At 35.2% G+C, this 17902-nt stretch overlaps 1 protein-coding gene across 1 annotated transcript; it reads right to left on the bottom strand.

Annotated features, from left to right (window-relative positions):
• Positions 1-1989: 1989 nt before the first annotated feature.
• On the bottom strand, positions 1990-16023 carry LOC129943184 (trypsin-1). Its single transcript, XM_056052465.1, has 3 exons — positions 14407-16023; positions 2518-2904; positions 1990-2444 (listed from the first exon to the last, which is right to left on the bottom strand). The coding sequence occupies exons 1-3, from the start codon at positions 14675-14677 to the stop codon at positions 2089-2091; spliced, it is 1014 nt and encodes a 337-aa protein (XP_055908440.1). The 5' UTR covers positions 14678-16023; the 3' UTR covers positions 1990-2088.
• Between the last annotated feature and the right edge of the window lie 1879 nt (positions 16024-17902).

Below are 17902 nucleotides of genomic sequence, written 5' to 3'. Positions count from 1 at the left end.
TCATCTCCGGCAGCTTTACTTGACTTCAGCCTGGTGACTGATCACATTCAAGTAGCGTGGGTGGAACTCCAGATTATCAATCAAATGGATTTGTCGGGCTCCTCGTTGGCTGGATCAAGGGGTTCATCGACATTTAGCATCAGCTAGTCAAAATTATCTTTCTAAATTCTTAGCATCAGCTGCTTCTTCACTACAGTATTTCTCTCCTTATCTTTGTAGGCTTCAGGGTGGCTAGTGAATCCCGTTGTTTGCCTCTTGACTCGTCTATAAAAACTTCTTACATGTTTCCTACTAAAGCATCCTTGGATTTTTTCGACTTGAAGCTGCTCAAGAGACTTTTTCTTTCAGACTTTTTCTGCTCAGAAAGCAAAAGGTTTTCATCGCTTCTTTCATCGACATCGCTTCCGTTTTGGCTTTATTTGGCTAAGCACATTAGTAGTAAAAACAGGGGTTCCTCAGCTGCGGCTGTTCCGCAACATTCCTGATTGCCCGTTGGCAAAGCTGCCAGTGGGTTACCAGACACATCTCATCCGTTGTCAGGTTCTTTGCAAGCTCTTAGGATATTTTGTCAGCAAAGGCATTGGCGGTGTCTTTCTACTGCAGTCTTCCAACGTTGAATCTTCTCTACGTGGTTGATGTTTGCCTAATAGCTTTCATTGATATCCGAACGTGGTTTTGCACCAACCAGATACGGGTCGACATCTACGTTGGCTGACCTGTACGTGCGAAATCCAAATATGCTAGAACAGCTTCTTCTTGTGGATATCCGGATGGGAGAATCTAGTGCTATCAGCATCATGTTCTTTTCGGCTAGGAAGTCGATAAAGCTGAGTCCGTTTCCAGCTATGATGGCGTGCAGACTATGTCTTCCGGTTGACCTAACAAAGTCGAATTCTTTACAAATTTTGGCATTAAAGTCTCCCAACAAATTGTTACATCATTCTTGCGGCATTGCTCATAAGTTTTGGCGAGGAGCTCATATAATTCTTCCATATCTTTGGTGTATTTTCCTTCTGTGGGGGCACGAGAGCATATGAGGCTTATTTTGGCACATTAAGCTTTGATGTGGATTGCCATGATACACTCAATCACTCTGTTGAAGCCTTATAGCGTTGGCCTGGATCTAGTGTCAACAACAAATCCGTACCCAAATAGTCACTGGCCTTGTCCTCGGTGATAGCCTACATGATTCATCTCATCGCACTTTTTGGATGGTGGTTATATTATTTGCTTTGCAGCAGTTAATGGCTTCAGCTAGATTTTCGGTTGCACATTCCAAGTATAGATCCAATATTCGATCCAATTTTTTGTTTCCGTGGTTCATCACCAGTAAATCCATCCATATCCGAGGCTTGTTATTACACACTTAATTTTCTATTCAAATCGTGTAATTAAATTCTAAATACCTTAAAATGTTGAAACCTGAAAAGTCAGACCCATTACAATAATTTCCTGCTGAAAGCTAAGATTAAAAAGAGCAAAAACTCCTATTTCTAAAATCAAATAAACGTTTTTAACGTACATAAAATTCAACTAGATCGAACATTTCAACTAATCGAACATTTAAAAAAAAAAAACTTCAACCTCTTGTGAAGAAACAAGCTCTAAGCACAACCAAAATCAATAAGGGACAACTAAATAAGCGTTTCTGTGAATCAACTAATTTTGTTAAACTCACTTCTGTTCTGACGACAATGACGTTCATTCGCAGTTAAGCACTGTCTTAGCTTTACTTACTTTTTTACTACCCTTGTCGTGATGGTTAGGGCGTTGGATTTGGGTTACAACCTTGCCACTGCCACCCAAAGTTCTATTTTCATGGGCATTTCTTCTCAGGAAAAGTACTTCCTCAAATTATTCCTTCAAATTCGGCATAAGAACGGTAGGTGCCTTTCATACCTCACATTACCAGCACTCAGGATTGGTTAAGTTACTATGTCCTTGTTTATTTTTATTTTAACCTTAGCAGTAAAACATAAACACCAACTATTTATTTTCTTAGGATTCATTAATTTCAAAATAAATATAAAATCATTGAATATAACTTGTACAAATTTACAAAAGCAAAAATCAAATATTCTCCATTTGTTATGTACACAAACATGTGTTCTCCAAATTCGCCTTGATCCACGGAATAAATTTACTGACTCTTGTATAAACCCCAGGGTATCCGTCGCGTCCACATCCAACACCCCACGACACGATTCCCACAATATAGTACTTGACTCCGTTTGAGAGTAAAAGTGGTCCACCACTGTCACCCTGGCAAGAGTCCATTTTCGATTTGCCCGCACACAGCATACTCGAGGTTATTCGACTGCTTTTGTATCGCTGATTCCTGCATTCGGTAATCGTTAGAATCGGCACCTTAACCTGGTTAACTATCGCCGGTAGTTCTCCGCCTTCGGATGTGCGTCCCCAGCCGACGACAGTGCCCGTCCTACCTGTTGGCAGTTATCAAAGAAGAAAACTAGATTGAAATTATAAATTTTATTTTTGTGTTTTCTAAATATTCACCAGCTGGGTCGTAGTTGAGTCGAGGCAAGCAAATGGGCTTCATGATTTTTGAAAAGACAATAGGCTTTCTGAGGCGCAACAGGGCAATGTCGTTGTTGTAGGTATCCGGGTCGAAACTGCGGTGTTTCACAATTGTGGTGACGGCTCTTTGTATCGCCTTGGACTCTGTGGTAATGTGTTGATCATGATCGCCGAAGATGACACGAATTTTCGATCTTCGCAGCTTCTTCACACAATGCGCCGCTGTTATGACATAGTCTTTGGTCAGAAGTGAACCGCCACAATGGAATTTACCATCGTACACTATTCGAGCCATCCATGGATATTGATTGACGCCTGTAGGCTTACCACCAACAATCCGTATTTCTTCATTCGAATATCCACAATCTGAAATGGAACAAAAAATTTGGGATTTTATAACTGCCTTAGAATATGCAATGATTTATTTTTAGTTTGGGACATTGATATCGAAGGTGGGATTTTCATCGAAAATCAAACTCACTCTATGAATACACGTTCAAAAACATCACTCAATTTGAATTCGCCCAAACTTAGATTTCTTTGGGAGTTTATTTTGTAGATACATGTTCCACTCAGCCATAATGCGATGTGATGTTATGCATATAAATTGGTCTGGACAGAAAATTTTCATTTTTCAATGCCTTAAGACGGCAAGAGTTTGAGTTGGTTTATTTATTTTTATAAACAAACCTTAAACTTAGACTACGAATATGGGAAAGACCAAATAGGCTACATACATACATAAATATTGTCATATTGGTCGTCAGACATTTGATATGTTCGAATGAATGATTTAGTGTTAAAATGTGATACTATAAGAACAAGTAATTAGAAATATACTAGCTGAACCGACACACGTTGTTTTGTCATATAAATAATTTCTAGAGAACATTTTGCTAGAAATAAATAACTAATTGTCAATATGTAACGATGTGGTACATAAATGAGAGAGATAAAGAGCACTGTAAAGGGTGACAACATATTAAATTTTTTTTTAATTTATTTACATTATAATCATATGAAAATACTAAAAAAAAAAAACAATATCAATTCATTAATGCAACAGAGTGTAGAATATTTTTTGAGATACCATCTTTCCCCAATACAAACAAACTGGATGGTTTGCCCAATCGAGAGCACGCCACGTATAGTTCTGCGTGTGAAAAAAAAAATAAGTTCAGAAGCAAAATTAGCGGTGATATAACCTTCAGTTGTAAGTTGTGCGGTGGCATGGCTGTTAAAGCTAATGAGTTCGAGAACTCAGTTGGATAATTTACAACTTCGGTAGAATTATTGTTTTTTTATATTCCCAAGTCTGGGTTATTTTGAATATTTAGTGGCAGTTTAAATACTAAATGAATTCTTCGGCCTATACCCAATAAAGTTGCAACAATAAAGTTGCCACCTTGTCCTGCCGAAACTGCGAGCATGATGCGGTCTAAAATGTTTGTTTGTTCTTCATTCGTTAGTGGGACATTGCGAGTGACAATCGCTGCCATTTCTACAGTATTGTATTGTAGTTCACGATTCAATTCAATTTCTTTTAAGTCAGATGCATTTCGATTTGGTGAATGCATTTCGAAATGACAAATATAATGCAAAGATCTTCAATAGCAATCAATGCTTCATTGAACATAGCGACACTGAATACTATCGTAAGATCGTTGCACCATATACGATGTTGATGTTGCAATTAAACCATAGCACTTAGGACTATAAAAAAAAAGATAAAAACCTCAGATCTACAGAATGTATTTGCAGAATTTCATTGAAATTGGTTAAGCTGTTTCGGAGAAGTATGGCAACTAACACTGTGACAGGAGAATTTTGTATGTTAGACTTAAAACGTGAATTAGTCTTAGCTTAAAATACAAACTAATTTTTTTTTGAAATTTGTTTATATATTATTATTATTATTATTATTATTATTATTATTATTATTATTATCATCTTTATTTTTTCATTTCAAAAATTTACAAACTTAAAACTAAAGATTACAAGCATGGCTCATGGGCCGTCTGCCGTTATATTTTTATAAACTAAACATTTTGTGAAAGAAAGTACAAACATTTGCTTATATAAAGAAAAAAGCAATTGAAAAAAGAAAAAGAGTAATGCCAGAGGGAAGAACAAAAAAAAATGTTCGTTTTAATGGTGTAGCTAATTTAATAGATAAATAAATGTATACAAAAAAAATTAAACAGAATCTGATTCTGATTATTGAGCTTTTCAAAAACAGCAATCATTTAATTATGGCAATATGTGTTAAACAATACATAGATCATAAAGAATTTGCAATTTCAAATGCGGTTCGGGCTTTTAGTTTGGCGAAAACGAAAAAAAAAAAGAAAGATATCTCGAGGACTTTAATGATTAGCAATTTTTCAAATGTGATTTAAGCTTTTAGTTTAGCTAAAACAAAATTGTAATAGAATTATTATTCTAGTATATTTTAATGTACATGTTTCTATATGAAACTGCATCTAATAAAAACTGAATGAGTAGGCGCCAACCGTTATCTCCAATTCAGAACACCTAGACATTCTTCAAGTGACAAAAAACTCTTGTTAAAATAAAGCCGACAAATTTCCTGCAAGATTGAGCACAATGCAATAAAGTGGAAAATGTTTTCAACTTGATTAAGGTTGCACAAAGTCCAGTTTGGGTTGTTACCAGTTCTGTGCGGTCTGTGATTTAGCTCTAACATCTCCGTGCGTGCTTTAAATATGATGCTCATTTCCATTACAGTAAATTATCACTAAAGTAATTAGAAGACACGAGTCTAAGGTTAAGTTTACTGTAAATTGATCTCGACACAGACTCCCTCGCCCTATCTAGATAGCTTTGGAATGAGTGATCATCAATGGTAGATATACAGTCGTAGAGAGCGCTTCTTCACGTATCAAAACTATCAACAGATAGAGACAGAGGAAAGTTGTGTGCCGAGGCCAAATCATACCAGTCTTTAAATGGAGTATCCCGGCATCTAAAACTACACTGATAGCTTTTGATTTTACCCTCAATATATAATCAGCGTTTGCTTTTAAATTCATAATAAATATTGGAGCAAGTCCCGATTTGATATGTATAGCATAATTGGGCGTGTTAGTTGGGAATCTAAAGATACGCTTGAAAAAATATCTTTGGACAGATTCGATATCTTCTATTTGCTTGCACTCATAGATTTGGTTGCCATAACACAGACAGCTTTTGATTGTTGCTTCAAACACTTTGAACTTAGACGTAGGATCAATAAGTTTGTTATTAAAAAAGTTTGACCACATACAATTTATTGCAGTTTTTGCAACTCTCACCTTATCTTTTATGTGAACACCAAAATTCAGGTTATGAGTCAATGTGTAGCCTAAATATTTAAATTCTTTCACCAATTATAATGTGACTGCATTATCAGTTAAGATCACTAAGTCATCGGCGTAGAGCAAAACTTTAATAGACAAATCACCAAAAGTAACACCACCAGGGATATAGTCTTCAATATCATTTATAAATGGTGAAAAGATAAGTGGGCTTAAAATGCAGCCTTGAGGCACACCTGTATTACAACTAAACAGTTTCGATTTGCTACTACCGTTTGAAACTACAGCTGTCATATTTGAGAGCAGCTGCTCATAGATTCGGATAAATTTTGTCGATAGCCCGATAGCTGCAAGTTTAAATAGTAGAGATCTTCTGTTAATGGTGTCAAATGCTGATTTAAAGTCAACGAAAAAAGAGTAAAGATTTAATTTTTTCTCTAAGTAACGCCTAGCAACACTCGTGAGAGTGAAAATTTGGTCGATTGTCGAAAGCTTAGCTCGAAAGCCCGCCTGAAAGCAACTTATTTTGTTAGTTTGTTCGACCCATCTTACAAACCTGGAATAGAGGATCTGGGTGAATAATGGATAAGCAAATTCGAAGGCAGCAATTAAGAAGGAGAGTTGATTTAAGCTTAGGATAACTAGTATCATGCTAATACCATTTTATTGAAAAACAAAAAAACATGAACACATCTAAATAATGACAGATTGTGGAGCAAACACAACAAACAAACAATAATATTTTTGCAAATGTCAAAGTGACAACATTGAATTTGTATTTTTTTCATTAATTTTTCTCAAAACCCACCTCTGTCTATCAACTCCTACTCTCACCTGCCCGTGGTGAACATCGGGTGCCTAGTACCTCAACTGCATTTTCTTCATTAATTTTTCTCAAAACCCACCTTTGTCTATCAACTCCTACTCTCACCTCCCCGTGGTGAACATCGGGTGCCTAGTACCTCAACTGGAGATTGGTTTTCAACCCCAGTGGAAAGTTGTTGGGGGCAGAAAACGAGAGAGTGTGAGAGGTGTTATCACTAAGGCACCTCTCCTTATCCAGACGGCAGCGGAGGAATTCCCGAGATGGAATCAACGGTGGCGTCTACAGTCCCAGTAAGGTTGAACTACTTAGTGAACACCTTATAGGGCTCCTTCGACTTATTCGGAGCCCAGGCTTATAAGGAGCGGTTGTAACCGGCTCCCCATCCTTGGAGTTATACTTAGGATCTGGCCCTCTAGGTTAGGGGTTGTGCGTCGGGGTGACTTCCTGGCCACGTAAAAGCTTTCATAGTAGCGAAGCACCAACAAGCCTCGGATATGGACGGATTTACTGTTGACAACAAACGTAAACGAGTTAACAGACCACGTGCGGCCGAAAAATTACCGGAGGCCCTAGACTGCTATAAAGCAGACATCACCGCTATCCAGGAAATAGGATGGGATAAGCCGGGCAAAAAGAGGATGAAAAACTGCGATATTTACTATAGTGGCTGCTATCACGAAAACCAACAGCGCTTTTTTGGATGCGGCTTCGTCATTGGAGCCAGACTTAGGCAAGAAGTCTTGAGCTATAGGTGCATCAATAAGCGCCTCATAACCATACGCATCAAGGCTAAATTCGGCAACATTAGCCTGATATGCGCCCACACCCCCACAGAAGAGAAAGACTACAACACCAAAGATATGTTCTTCGAGGTCCTAGACAAAACCTATGAGCAATGCCCTAGCTACGATATTAAAATAGTCCTGCTCGATTTTAATGCCAAGCTAGGAAGGGAAGACATCTCTGGTGGAATAATCGGGAAGAACAGCCTGCACGACAACACTTTCGACAACGGATTCAGGCTCATAGATTTTGCTGCGGGGCGAAACGCCGACTTCTCAGAAGGAAAAAGAGAGGGCATAAGAAGCGTGCGGTCGAAGATGTTGAAAGGTATAAAAGCAGGAATAAGGTTCGAAAGTTTTATGAACAGGTGAAACGAAATTCACAGGTACATAAACCTAGAACCGAATGCTGCAAAGACGAAAGTGAAAACATTATAGTGGAACCGCAGTCAATGCTGCGGTTACCGTAAATGAAATATCTCATGTGATTGCTAACTTGAAATCAAAAACTTTCTTTGGTATTAAAAATAGTATTAAAAAAATAAATGTTTTTATAACAAGGCTCTTATCACATATTGTCAACTTAAGCTTTGAAAGTGGGGTATTCCCAGAATGCCTTAAAACTGCAATTATTAACCCGATACATAAAAAAGGTGACACAACAGACCCTAATAACTACAGACCAATTTCGTTGCTATCTGTTTTCTCAAAAATTTTTGAAAAATTAATAACTAAAAGAATGCTTAAGTTTCTTGGTAAATATAGAATTCTCAGCTCTTTGCAATTTGGATTCATGAAGGGTAAGTCTACCGAAGATGCAGTAGTGACTCTCTTGGAAAGCATCAACAATGAACTCGATAAAACAAATAAATCTGGTGCTCTGTTTCTTAATCTGACGAAAGCATTTGACTTAGTCGACCACAAACTTCTTTTAAATAAACTTTACAGATATGGATTCAGAAGTAACATTTTAAATTGGTTCTCATCCTATCTTCATAACAGGTCCCAGCATGCGCGAATCGGTACAACTATGAGTGATTCGATCACTAGTGCATGTGTAGGCGTCCCCCAAGGGTCAGTGATCGGGCCTTTACTTTTTATTATTTATATAAATTCAATCTTTCAGCTGCATTTGAAAGGAAATATGGTTGCTTTTGCTGATGACTTAGCCCTTTCGTATTCTGCACCTTCTGTTGATAGAATAAAAGTCTCAATGAACAGCGATCTCTCTATTTTGGCAAACTGGTTTAAGTATCATCAGATGGTGCTGACTAGCAAATCCAAGATTATGTACTTTTCCTTGTCAAATGAGCTTTCTATTGAAAATGTTGGTCTTCATGACGCAAGCTGTGATCATTCTAGTTGTACCGTTTCTTGCATGCCACTTGAATGTGTAACAGAATTTAAATATCTTAGCATAATACTAGACTCAAAACTGAACTGGAATTCACACATTATGAGTGTTAAAAAAAATATGTATATTGTTTTGAACAAAATCTTTCTCTTGCGAAAAATAGTACCAGCAAACCTACTAACATCTTTTTATTATGCATTAGCTAACTCTCGCTTAGAATAGTGCATTTGTCAGCAACCTACAGCCTTTAATCATAGCCCAGAAGAAGATCATTAGAGTAATGCTTCACAAACCTAGATGGGAACCATCATTTCCATTGTTTAAATCACTCAATATATCATTATGTTTATAAGGTATTGAGACTGTTCTATCTGCGGGGTGGTCACAATACAGTAAGAACAAATGAAATAAATCGTTCGTTGAGATCATCAGCGTCTACTGTGACTATCCAAAGAACTAAAACAGAGCATCTTAGACGCTTCTGTACTGTCATAGCTCCATTTATATATAATAAACTTCCAACAGATATATGCAACAGCAATAGCCAATGCCACAGGTTCTTAAAAAATCTTAGAATTTGGCTCTTTTCTAAATCAGATGTGGAAGACTTAATGCGTGTAGTAGCTTGACCACTTATTCATACCACGACCACCTGAACCATAAAAAGATAGTTTTACTCGCTTTATTTAAATTTATTGTCATCCATAATTTTAAATTCATATCTCATTATAAATTCATATTCTCTCTCACAAATTCCTTGCCCAATCCTAAAATCATCATCTGATGCAAAAATATGTCTCTTTTTTTTTGTAGTGTTCTCTCACTCTCTTACAGCAATAACTTCGACGCGGTTTTTCATCGAAATTAAAAGTATAATGAAAACGCACTTTACACTGGTATCCGTACCACAAATTGCATGATACCCTTTCATTTTATAATTCATGGTCAAACGCTCTTTTGTCTTCTATAGTTTTTATAATTTTAATTTAATTAGTAATGATTTGTATAAAACATTATGCATAGTTAAATACTGTTAACCTTTAAATAATGAATTTGTTAATACTTTATGTACAAGATATATTTAATGCTTATTGTTACCTTTACGCTATTAATCATTATAATTAAACATTATTTTGCTAAGACAATAATTGTAAACATAAAATGAAAATAAATCTTAAATCTTAAAAATATGGAAGGACCACTTCTGCAGACTGTATAACTGCGACGAGGAACTGAATTCCGCTGTCAGGCAGGATGATCCATTCAATATAGACGACGTAAGCCAACAATCCCGTCCTCCCGCCTTAGACGAAGTAAAGATTGCCATATCTAAGTTGAAGTCTAATAAAGCGGATGGCTTGAATGCCGAGCTGTTTTAATCAGCTGGAGATAAGTTGGTTAGGAGCATGCACCAACTTATCTATAAGATACGGTCGGAAGAAAGCATGTCCGATGAAAGGAACCTCAGTATTGTTTAACCGATCCTGAAACAATGAGACCCTCTAAACTGCACCAACTATAGAGGAATCAGTCTACTTAACATCGCCTATAAAATCTTCTCTGCCGTAATATGTGAACGTCTAAAGCCCATCGTCAACAACCTGATAGGTCCTTATCAGTGTGGTTTTAGACCAGGAAAGTCCACAGTTCATCAAATATTCACTTTGCGGCAGGGTTTAATATTTAATGAGGGCAAAACAAAGTACATGCTTTCGTCAAGAAAAGACATACAACACCGACGTCTTGGTCAAAACGTCACCATCGACAGACGTAACTTTGAGGTAGTCAAGGACTTTGTCTACCTAGGCTCCGCTATAAACGCAGAAAACAATACCAGCGCTGAGATCAAACGCAGAATAACTCTTGCTAACCGCTGTTTCTTTGGACTCTCTCGAGGGACCAAAGTGTTGCTATATAAGACCCTTATCATCCCCGTCGTGCTATACGGTGCAGAAGCATGGACTATAACAAAAACGGATGAAAGCACCTTAGGTCGCTTCGAGAGAAAAGTTCTTCGTGTGATCTACGGTCCCGTATGCATCGAAGGGGAGTGCAGAAGAAGATGGAACGACGAGCTGTACGGGCTGTACAGCGACGTAGACTTAGCCAGAAGGGTAAAAGTCCAACGACTAAGACGGCTGGGTCACGTAGAGCGCATTGAAACCAACCAAGTGGAAGGTGACCTCACCCAACTGGATACGTCTAGCTAGGGACCGAGCTAGATGGAAAAGTTTGTTGGGTGAGGCCCTAGTTCACACAGGACTGTTACGCCACCTTAAGTAAGTAAGTAAGTAAAACAATAATATTTTAAAATTATGTATACAAAGGTACCAAGGTATTGCTTCTTGATAGACACTTTAAAATAGATTGTTGTTAAAAATATATACATTCGTTGATCCGATGCAGGGGCGCTACACGGCCATCTTTTGTATTTACAATAATTATAGTTTTAAAGAGATTAGCGCCTTATTGGCAAACTTAAATATTAATTTTAAGTAAGATAACGTATATGCTTACCTGAATTGGCTGATATTCGTATTTTGAAAATACTTTTAAAATGAAGACAAAATTTAACAAAGACAAATGTAATCCTTAAAGGTTAGAGATATTTTTAGTAACATTTGCTCTATATAAAACTAATCAAATACGCAAATTTTATTGTTGTACAATTTAGACAATCTTATAAAGTATCAGTACGGTTGGCCACCGCAAGGGAGTTAGGCCAAAACCTCCCAAGTCTAAGTTACCATCACTCAGACACAAGAAATCTCTATAATAAAAACAGGTCAGGATACAAAAAATAATATCAGAAGCCTATCAATATCAACAAATGAAAAACGCATCGTATTTGATACGGCTATTAGAAACATAAACTAGAACGTTATCGGTTTGGCGGAAACAAGATTATTTGGAGAAAAGCTGTTGGGAGAGGAAAACGGAAATATTTGTTTCTATATTGGGCAGACCAAAGGCCAATATGGTGTTGGAATGCTTATAAATAAAAAACTGAAGAAAAATATTAAAGTGCTAACTCTACACAACGAAAGAATTGATTGCATCATGCGAGTTGGAGATCAACAAAACAAGGGTCGTGATTGTCCAGGTTTATGCTCCCACCGAAGCTTCAAACGAAGAAAAAATTGATTTTTTCTATGAAGATCTCAATAAAATTATATCAAAATCAAGATCAAAAATTCTCTACTTAATTTTAACTTTAAAGGGGGGCTTTAGAAAAGATGGTGAAGAAGGTATAATATGAGAGTACGGATTTGGATCCAGGAACCAGTGTGGTAAAAGATGATAACATGGCTATGGCAAAATGGTTTGACGGCCTGCAACAGTCTGTTTAAGAAAAACAGACCAGGATATCTCCAAACCGTTTAGTAAAAATAAGATTGACTTCATAGTCACCAACAAAAGAAAAACAGTTCAAGACGTCTCTTTTATAAACCGGTTGAATTTTAAAAGCGGCCATCGAATGGTACGTGATAAAATAAAAATCTAAAAAGGATATACCAAAAAAAAAAAAATATGTGTAGTTTGAAATTCATAAAATCCTTAAGTACAGTTCAAGATTTCGAAAAAGCTCTACTAGTTTGATCAAATGAAAACATAATTAAACCTATTCCCAAAAAACCAGATAAAATTTCAAGTACAACAAAAAGATTAATTGAAGAAAGAGGAAATCTTCGTCATAAAACATATTTAAATGTAAACGACAAACAAACTCTCAAATTATCAAAAAGAATGTTAAAGATGACATTAAAATATATTATGAGAAAATGTTGAAAATTTACTTGGAATATAAAAAATCAATCAAATAAGCAAAAGAACAATTTTCTCAAGGAAAAGAATGGATGATTGCTTTCATGACAAAAAACAAAAAATAAGGGATAGAAACGAAATAAATATGTCCGCCACAAATTTTGTCAAGGACCTATACCAATCAAAGTTTACTTTTGACCAAACCACTTCAGAAATGCCAGATTTGGTTCATTATGATAGCTTTTCAATGTTTTTGAAATCAGAAGTGAAAAGGTCAATCAACGAACTGAAGTCAGGAAAAAGCTTTGTAAGTGACGGCATAAAAGCGGAAATGCTTAAAATTGGAAAAAGCTCAATCTTAAATGTTTTAACATTTATATTTAATCAAACTTTGATATATGAAAAACTACCATATCAATGGACAGAATCAAACATAATCCTCATTCACAAAAAGGGTAAAAAAGATGATATCAATAATTATAGACCAATAAGCATTATATCAATAATAAACAAAGTATACACTTAATGTCTATTAAGAAGATGTAAACATGCATTCAACAGAAACCAGCCAAAAGAACAAGCAGGTTTTAGATCGGGATATTCTACAACAGACCATTTTCAATCAATCAACCAACTGATTGAGAAAAGTGTGTAGTATAACAAAGACCTATAGCATTTGTTGATTTTTACAAGGCATTCGATTCTGTAGTACATGTTAAAATATGGCATGCCTTAAAGCAGCAAGGTATCCCACACAAAATTATAAGAATCTTGAGAATCTCAACATGAAAAGTACATCAAAAATAACAACTGAAATTAAAGGTCTAACGTTTACAATAGGCAAAGGAGTAAGACATGGAGATCCTCTTTCACGAGCAGTTTTCTGTTCATTGTTGGAAGAAATATTTAGAAACATAGACATTGAAAACCTTGGCTTGAACATAGACGGCGAAAAATGTTCTAATCTTCGTTTTGCAGACGATATAGTTCTTTTTGCAGAAACTCTAAATGAACTCCAAAAAATTATCAAAAGGTTGTAAAACAGCAGGTTAGGAAATGAGCCAAATTAAAACTAAACTCATGACTAACAATGCAGAGACTCAAATAAACATAGGAAGAGATACATTTGAATACGTCCAAGAATACATATACTTGGGACAGATCATATCATTCAAAAAAGAAAGAAATACAAAAAAGGATTTCAAATAGTTGGAAGCAGGTATGGAACCTTAAGAACGTATTTGGATCAAAAATAAGTGAAACATCAAGAAAAAGTGTATTCGACATGGCTGTCCTTCAGTTTGAGTTTGTACAAAGTTTGAGAAAACTCGAAACTACGCAGAGGAGTATAGAAAGATCACTTTTTAACATATCTAGGTTTGAAAGAGTGAGAAATACAAAATTTGAAGATGTAACAAAAAGAGTTAAATCACAAAAATGGAAATTGGCGCGACATATAGAAAGAATAAGTGATAACCGCTGGACAAAAAAGCTAAGAGAATGGTACCCAGGAGATGGAACAAGAAGAGCAGGAAGCCAAATTTTGCTATGGAGAGACGATATCCAAAGACTTAATCCACGATGGCAGCAGTTTGCAGGGAATAGAGAAGCATGGAATATTTTGGTTGAGGACTAACATATTATGAAGAAAATTTGCACCCCAAATATATATATATAAAAGATAATTCCCTTTTTTTTAGAGAGACATGGATTTATCAAACATTTAAAAAACTTCTTTTCACTTGTTGTAAACATTATCAGAAAATTAAATTCCAGAATTAAATTTGCCTTACAATCAATCAGATCAATCTTTTAATTACTCACCACAATCACAAGTCTTTACAAGACTCTCAACATTTGCATCCTCATCACCATCAGTGGTCTCATATCCCAATGCACTGCTTATCCCAGCTCCTATTCCAAAAATCGAATCAAACAAAAAACGTCCAGATCTGTTTGTTTCGGATGTTTGTGCTGAATCATAATCTAATTCAAAACTATCATTGAATGCCAATATCACAGAAAATTCACAAGAAATAACTAAGAAGACAATTGAAAACAAACAACACCAGTTTACACTGCGATTAATAGTCATTTTCTTTTCCGATTTTAAATTGATAATAATTTATTACTAATTGTTTATTTTTTTAAATAAATTTAGGATAGTTTTACAATTATAAAATACATATGGAAATACCATTAGGTAATAATAATTATCGTAAGTCTCATTAATCTTGACACTCACATTGGATAGATGCATTACAGCTTAAAATCACGCACGCACACTCCCTAGTGCATTATTTCTTATTTAATTGAATGTTTATGCTAAGCTATAAGCTATAAGTTATTAGATTGTGACTTCTATTTCAAGAAGGACCACAACTTTTCGAATGAAACTCCACGAATCGGCGAAAAAGAACACAAAAAACGAATGTTATAAACAAAACAACAACGACGATTCTACGCACTTAACACGTCTTTGTCCGAGTGTTTCGGTAGCTACCACCGAACTGGGAACGCTTGACCAACGAAACAAAACCGTTAATATTCAGTTAAATTGTAACTCGATTGGGCGGGTGATCAACGGCAAAGTCGGCGCGGTGCGCGATGATAAAGTCGCCGAAGCTCAGAAGACTGGTAGTTCCGCTTATGATTATGGACTATGTTTCTGCTTGTTTATCACACCAAACCGCACTGAGAGCTTTCTGTGAGTGCGCAATATTTAATTTCACTTTCGTTCGTTCGCTCCACCGCCACAGACCGGTAAGCAACTCGATGTTGTAGATTTGTTCACTTTGACAATGTTAAAATTACAGCAAGACTTAAATGCCCATAACAACCGCAACCTGTTAATGTTGAGTAATCTCTCAAAGGCACAACTTCACTTTTCACTTTTTCAAATTATTCGTTTATTTATACGATAAAAAAACAACTCATACAATTTTTGTTGCATTCAATGGTTCATTCAACTGTTTTTTAAAAGATTTGACTTAAATTTGCACAAACATTCAGTGTAAAACAACTTTGTGTAACATTTACGCACTTCTAAAACAAAAGAGCTGAGCAGCGAACTTGGTTTTGTGATAAATTCACATTTGATCGGTTCGTATCCATTTTGTCACTGAAATTCCAACTAAAGTCGCAACATATACAATTTCTCTTTCTCCCTTTGGTTTTATATATGCAAATATGACCGAATTCAAACTTAAAATTTTCACTTTTATTAAATGACTCAACGAAAGTAGCGCGCGACACACGAGATAATAGTTTCGAGATTTGTTGTTTTTGATTGTTGTTAATTTAATTTTATTAAAAAAAGAAAATTATGAGAATATATTTCGTATTTAAACGATAGTGGTAATGTTTTTGTTTTCTTAATGCAATCAAAACACGTAAAAGACCTTGACCGCGAGGTCTATGCGATACCTACTGCACAAGTCGAGATATTTCTCTAAACTAACTTTAAAGCCAAATTTCAAAATCAGCTGATAAAAGAAAATCTCACGATGATCATATTAATACATAATGATGATGGTCTCCCAACTCTGATTCAATAATGAAGTTAATATCTTTTTAAGTGGAGGGATATATATGTACATATGAATATAGGTACCTACAAAGATATAGAAATATTTTGGCGCCCTAGGAGAAAGATTTAATTTTTGGTAGCTCGCTTTTTTTCGGAGTGAATTTTTGTGTCAAGATTTCTTTTTGAATATTTGATTAGTTGCTGATTAGTAGAACAAAAATATCGTTATCTTTTAATTAAAAACTAAGTAGTCTTTAATCATTTTTAAAGTATCACTTTAAGTACAAGTGCCAACATTAGTAGCGTTGTTCTTCTTTTATTTTGTTTGTTTAAATAAATAAACCAATTTGTGTATATGTACATTATACATAAATGAACGAAAAATAAAAAAACTTTCATTCAATCTTTTATAAACACATATGTGAAGACCTTGCTGGGGCGAGTGAAAGTAAATTGGTTGGTTCAGAAAAAAACCAAACGACATACCGCATTCGGCAGAATATAAAAGATTTAATTATCGCTGAAATGTAAACGCAGCAGTTTAAAACGCTTTTTGTTGTTGGATTAAGATTATATTGTTTTTGTATGTTTGTTTGTTGTTTCTTTTTTTTTTGTTTCTTGTATTTTTTCACATATGTACGTTTTGGTGGGGGAATTACTCGTATAAGTGAAGAGGTCTTAAGAGAACAATGTTTGCTTTGTGGTTTCAGATGTCTTTTCCGGTGATTGAGTAAAGGTGCTGTAACTTATGTACATATGAGTATAGGTACATAGGTTTGAGAGAGGTGTTAGGTGCTGTTTGGGTTTGTTAAAGTTAATGAGCGAAGAAGTACATGTGATGGTTTTTAAATTGAGCAATTGTTGTCTGACATATTGACATAGAGAACATACAAATAAATTAAGAAAACGGTAAGCAGTTTAAGATCTTATCATAAAGATTTGAATGAAGATTTGTTTTATTAAAAAATTTGGTGAGAGGTATAATTTATTCATTTAAATAATAACTTGAAAAAAATAAAACAAATAGTATAATATAATTGAAGAGAAGTATTTATTTTAACTTTGTAGTCTGTTAGTTTTAATTTTATTTGGATTTATTTATTTTGTCTCATTTAATTGTTTAAATATTAGTTCATAAATCTTTTTACTAAAACTTTGATTGATTAAGTTAGTATTTATGTTTAGATCTAATAATTAAATATGCTTTAAATTATTTTTTAAACTGCGAACACTTTTTAAAATAAATATACATAAATATATATTCAGTATGCATATTTCATACATTACGTTAAAGATAATTCCAAAATAGAGATGAAGAAATATATAAAAAGGAAGAAATAATTAGGAAAAATGTAGGTAGGTAGGTAGAAATGGCGATCTCAAGGCACCGTTTTGATACCAAAAACTCGTTTGACCTTTGATTGAAAGGGATAGATTGATAGAGAAGCTTCATAGCGATTATGTAACAGCCATTTTGTCGCATTGAGAAAAGATTAGGTCTCTAATCATTGTCTCCGATACCTCATCAAGTTCTTGAAAGAATGAAGGAAATGGATCATGGCTTCACTTTCTCTTTGGTCTTTACAGCTACGGCAAAAGGTGTTGTAAGAGATAACCAACTTCTTTGCATGAACTCCTATAGATCAATGTCCGGTTCAAACCGCAACAATCCTGGCTATGTCTTGTCTTGGCCTGCATAGAAGATCGTTTGTACGGGTTTTGTTATAGGTGGGCCATATATTCCTTATATATAATGCAGTTGGGTAAATTGCTCCACCTTCGGCTTGATTC

This window comes from Eupeodes corollae, chromosome 1 (genome assembly GCF_945859685.1).
Source record: "Eupeodes corollae chromosome 1, idEupCoro1.1, whole genome shotgun sequence".
NCBI lineage: Eukaryota > Metazoa > Arthropoda > Insecta > Diptera > Syrphidae > Eupeodes > Eupeodes corollae.
Note: the sequence above shows the minus strand (reverse complement) of the source record. Positions and strands in the feature narration are given on the sequence as shown.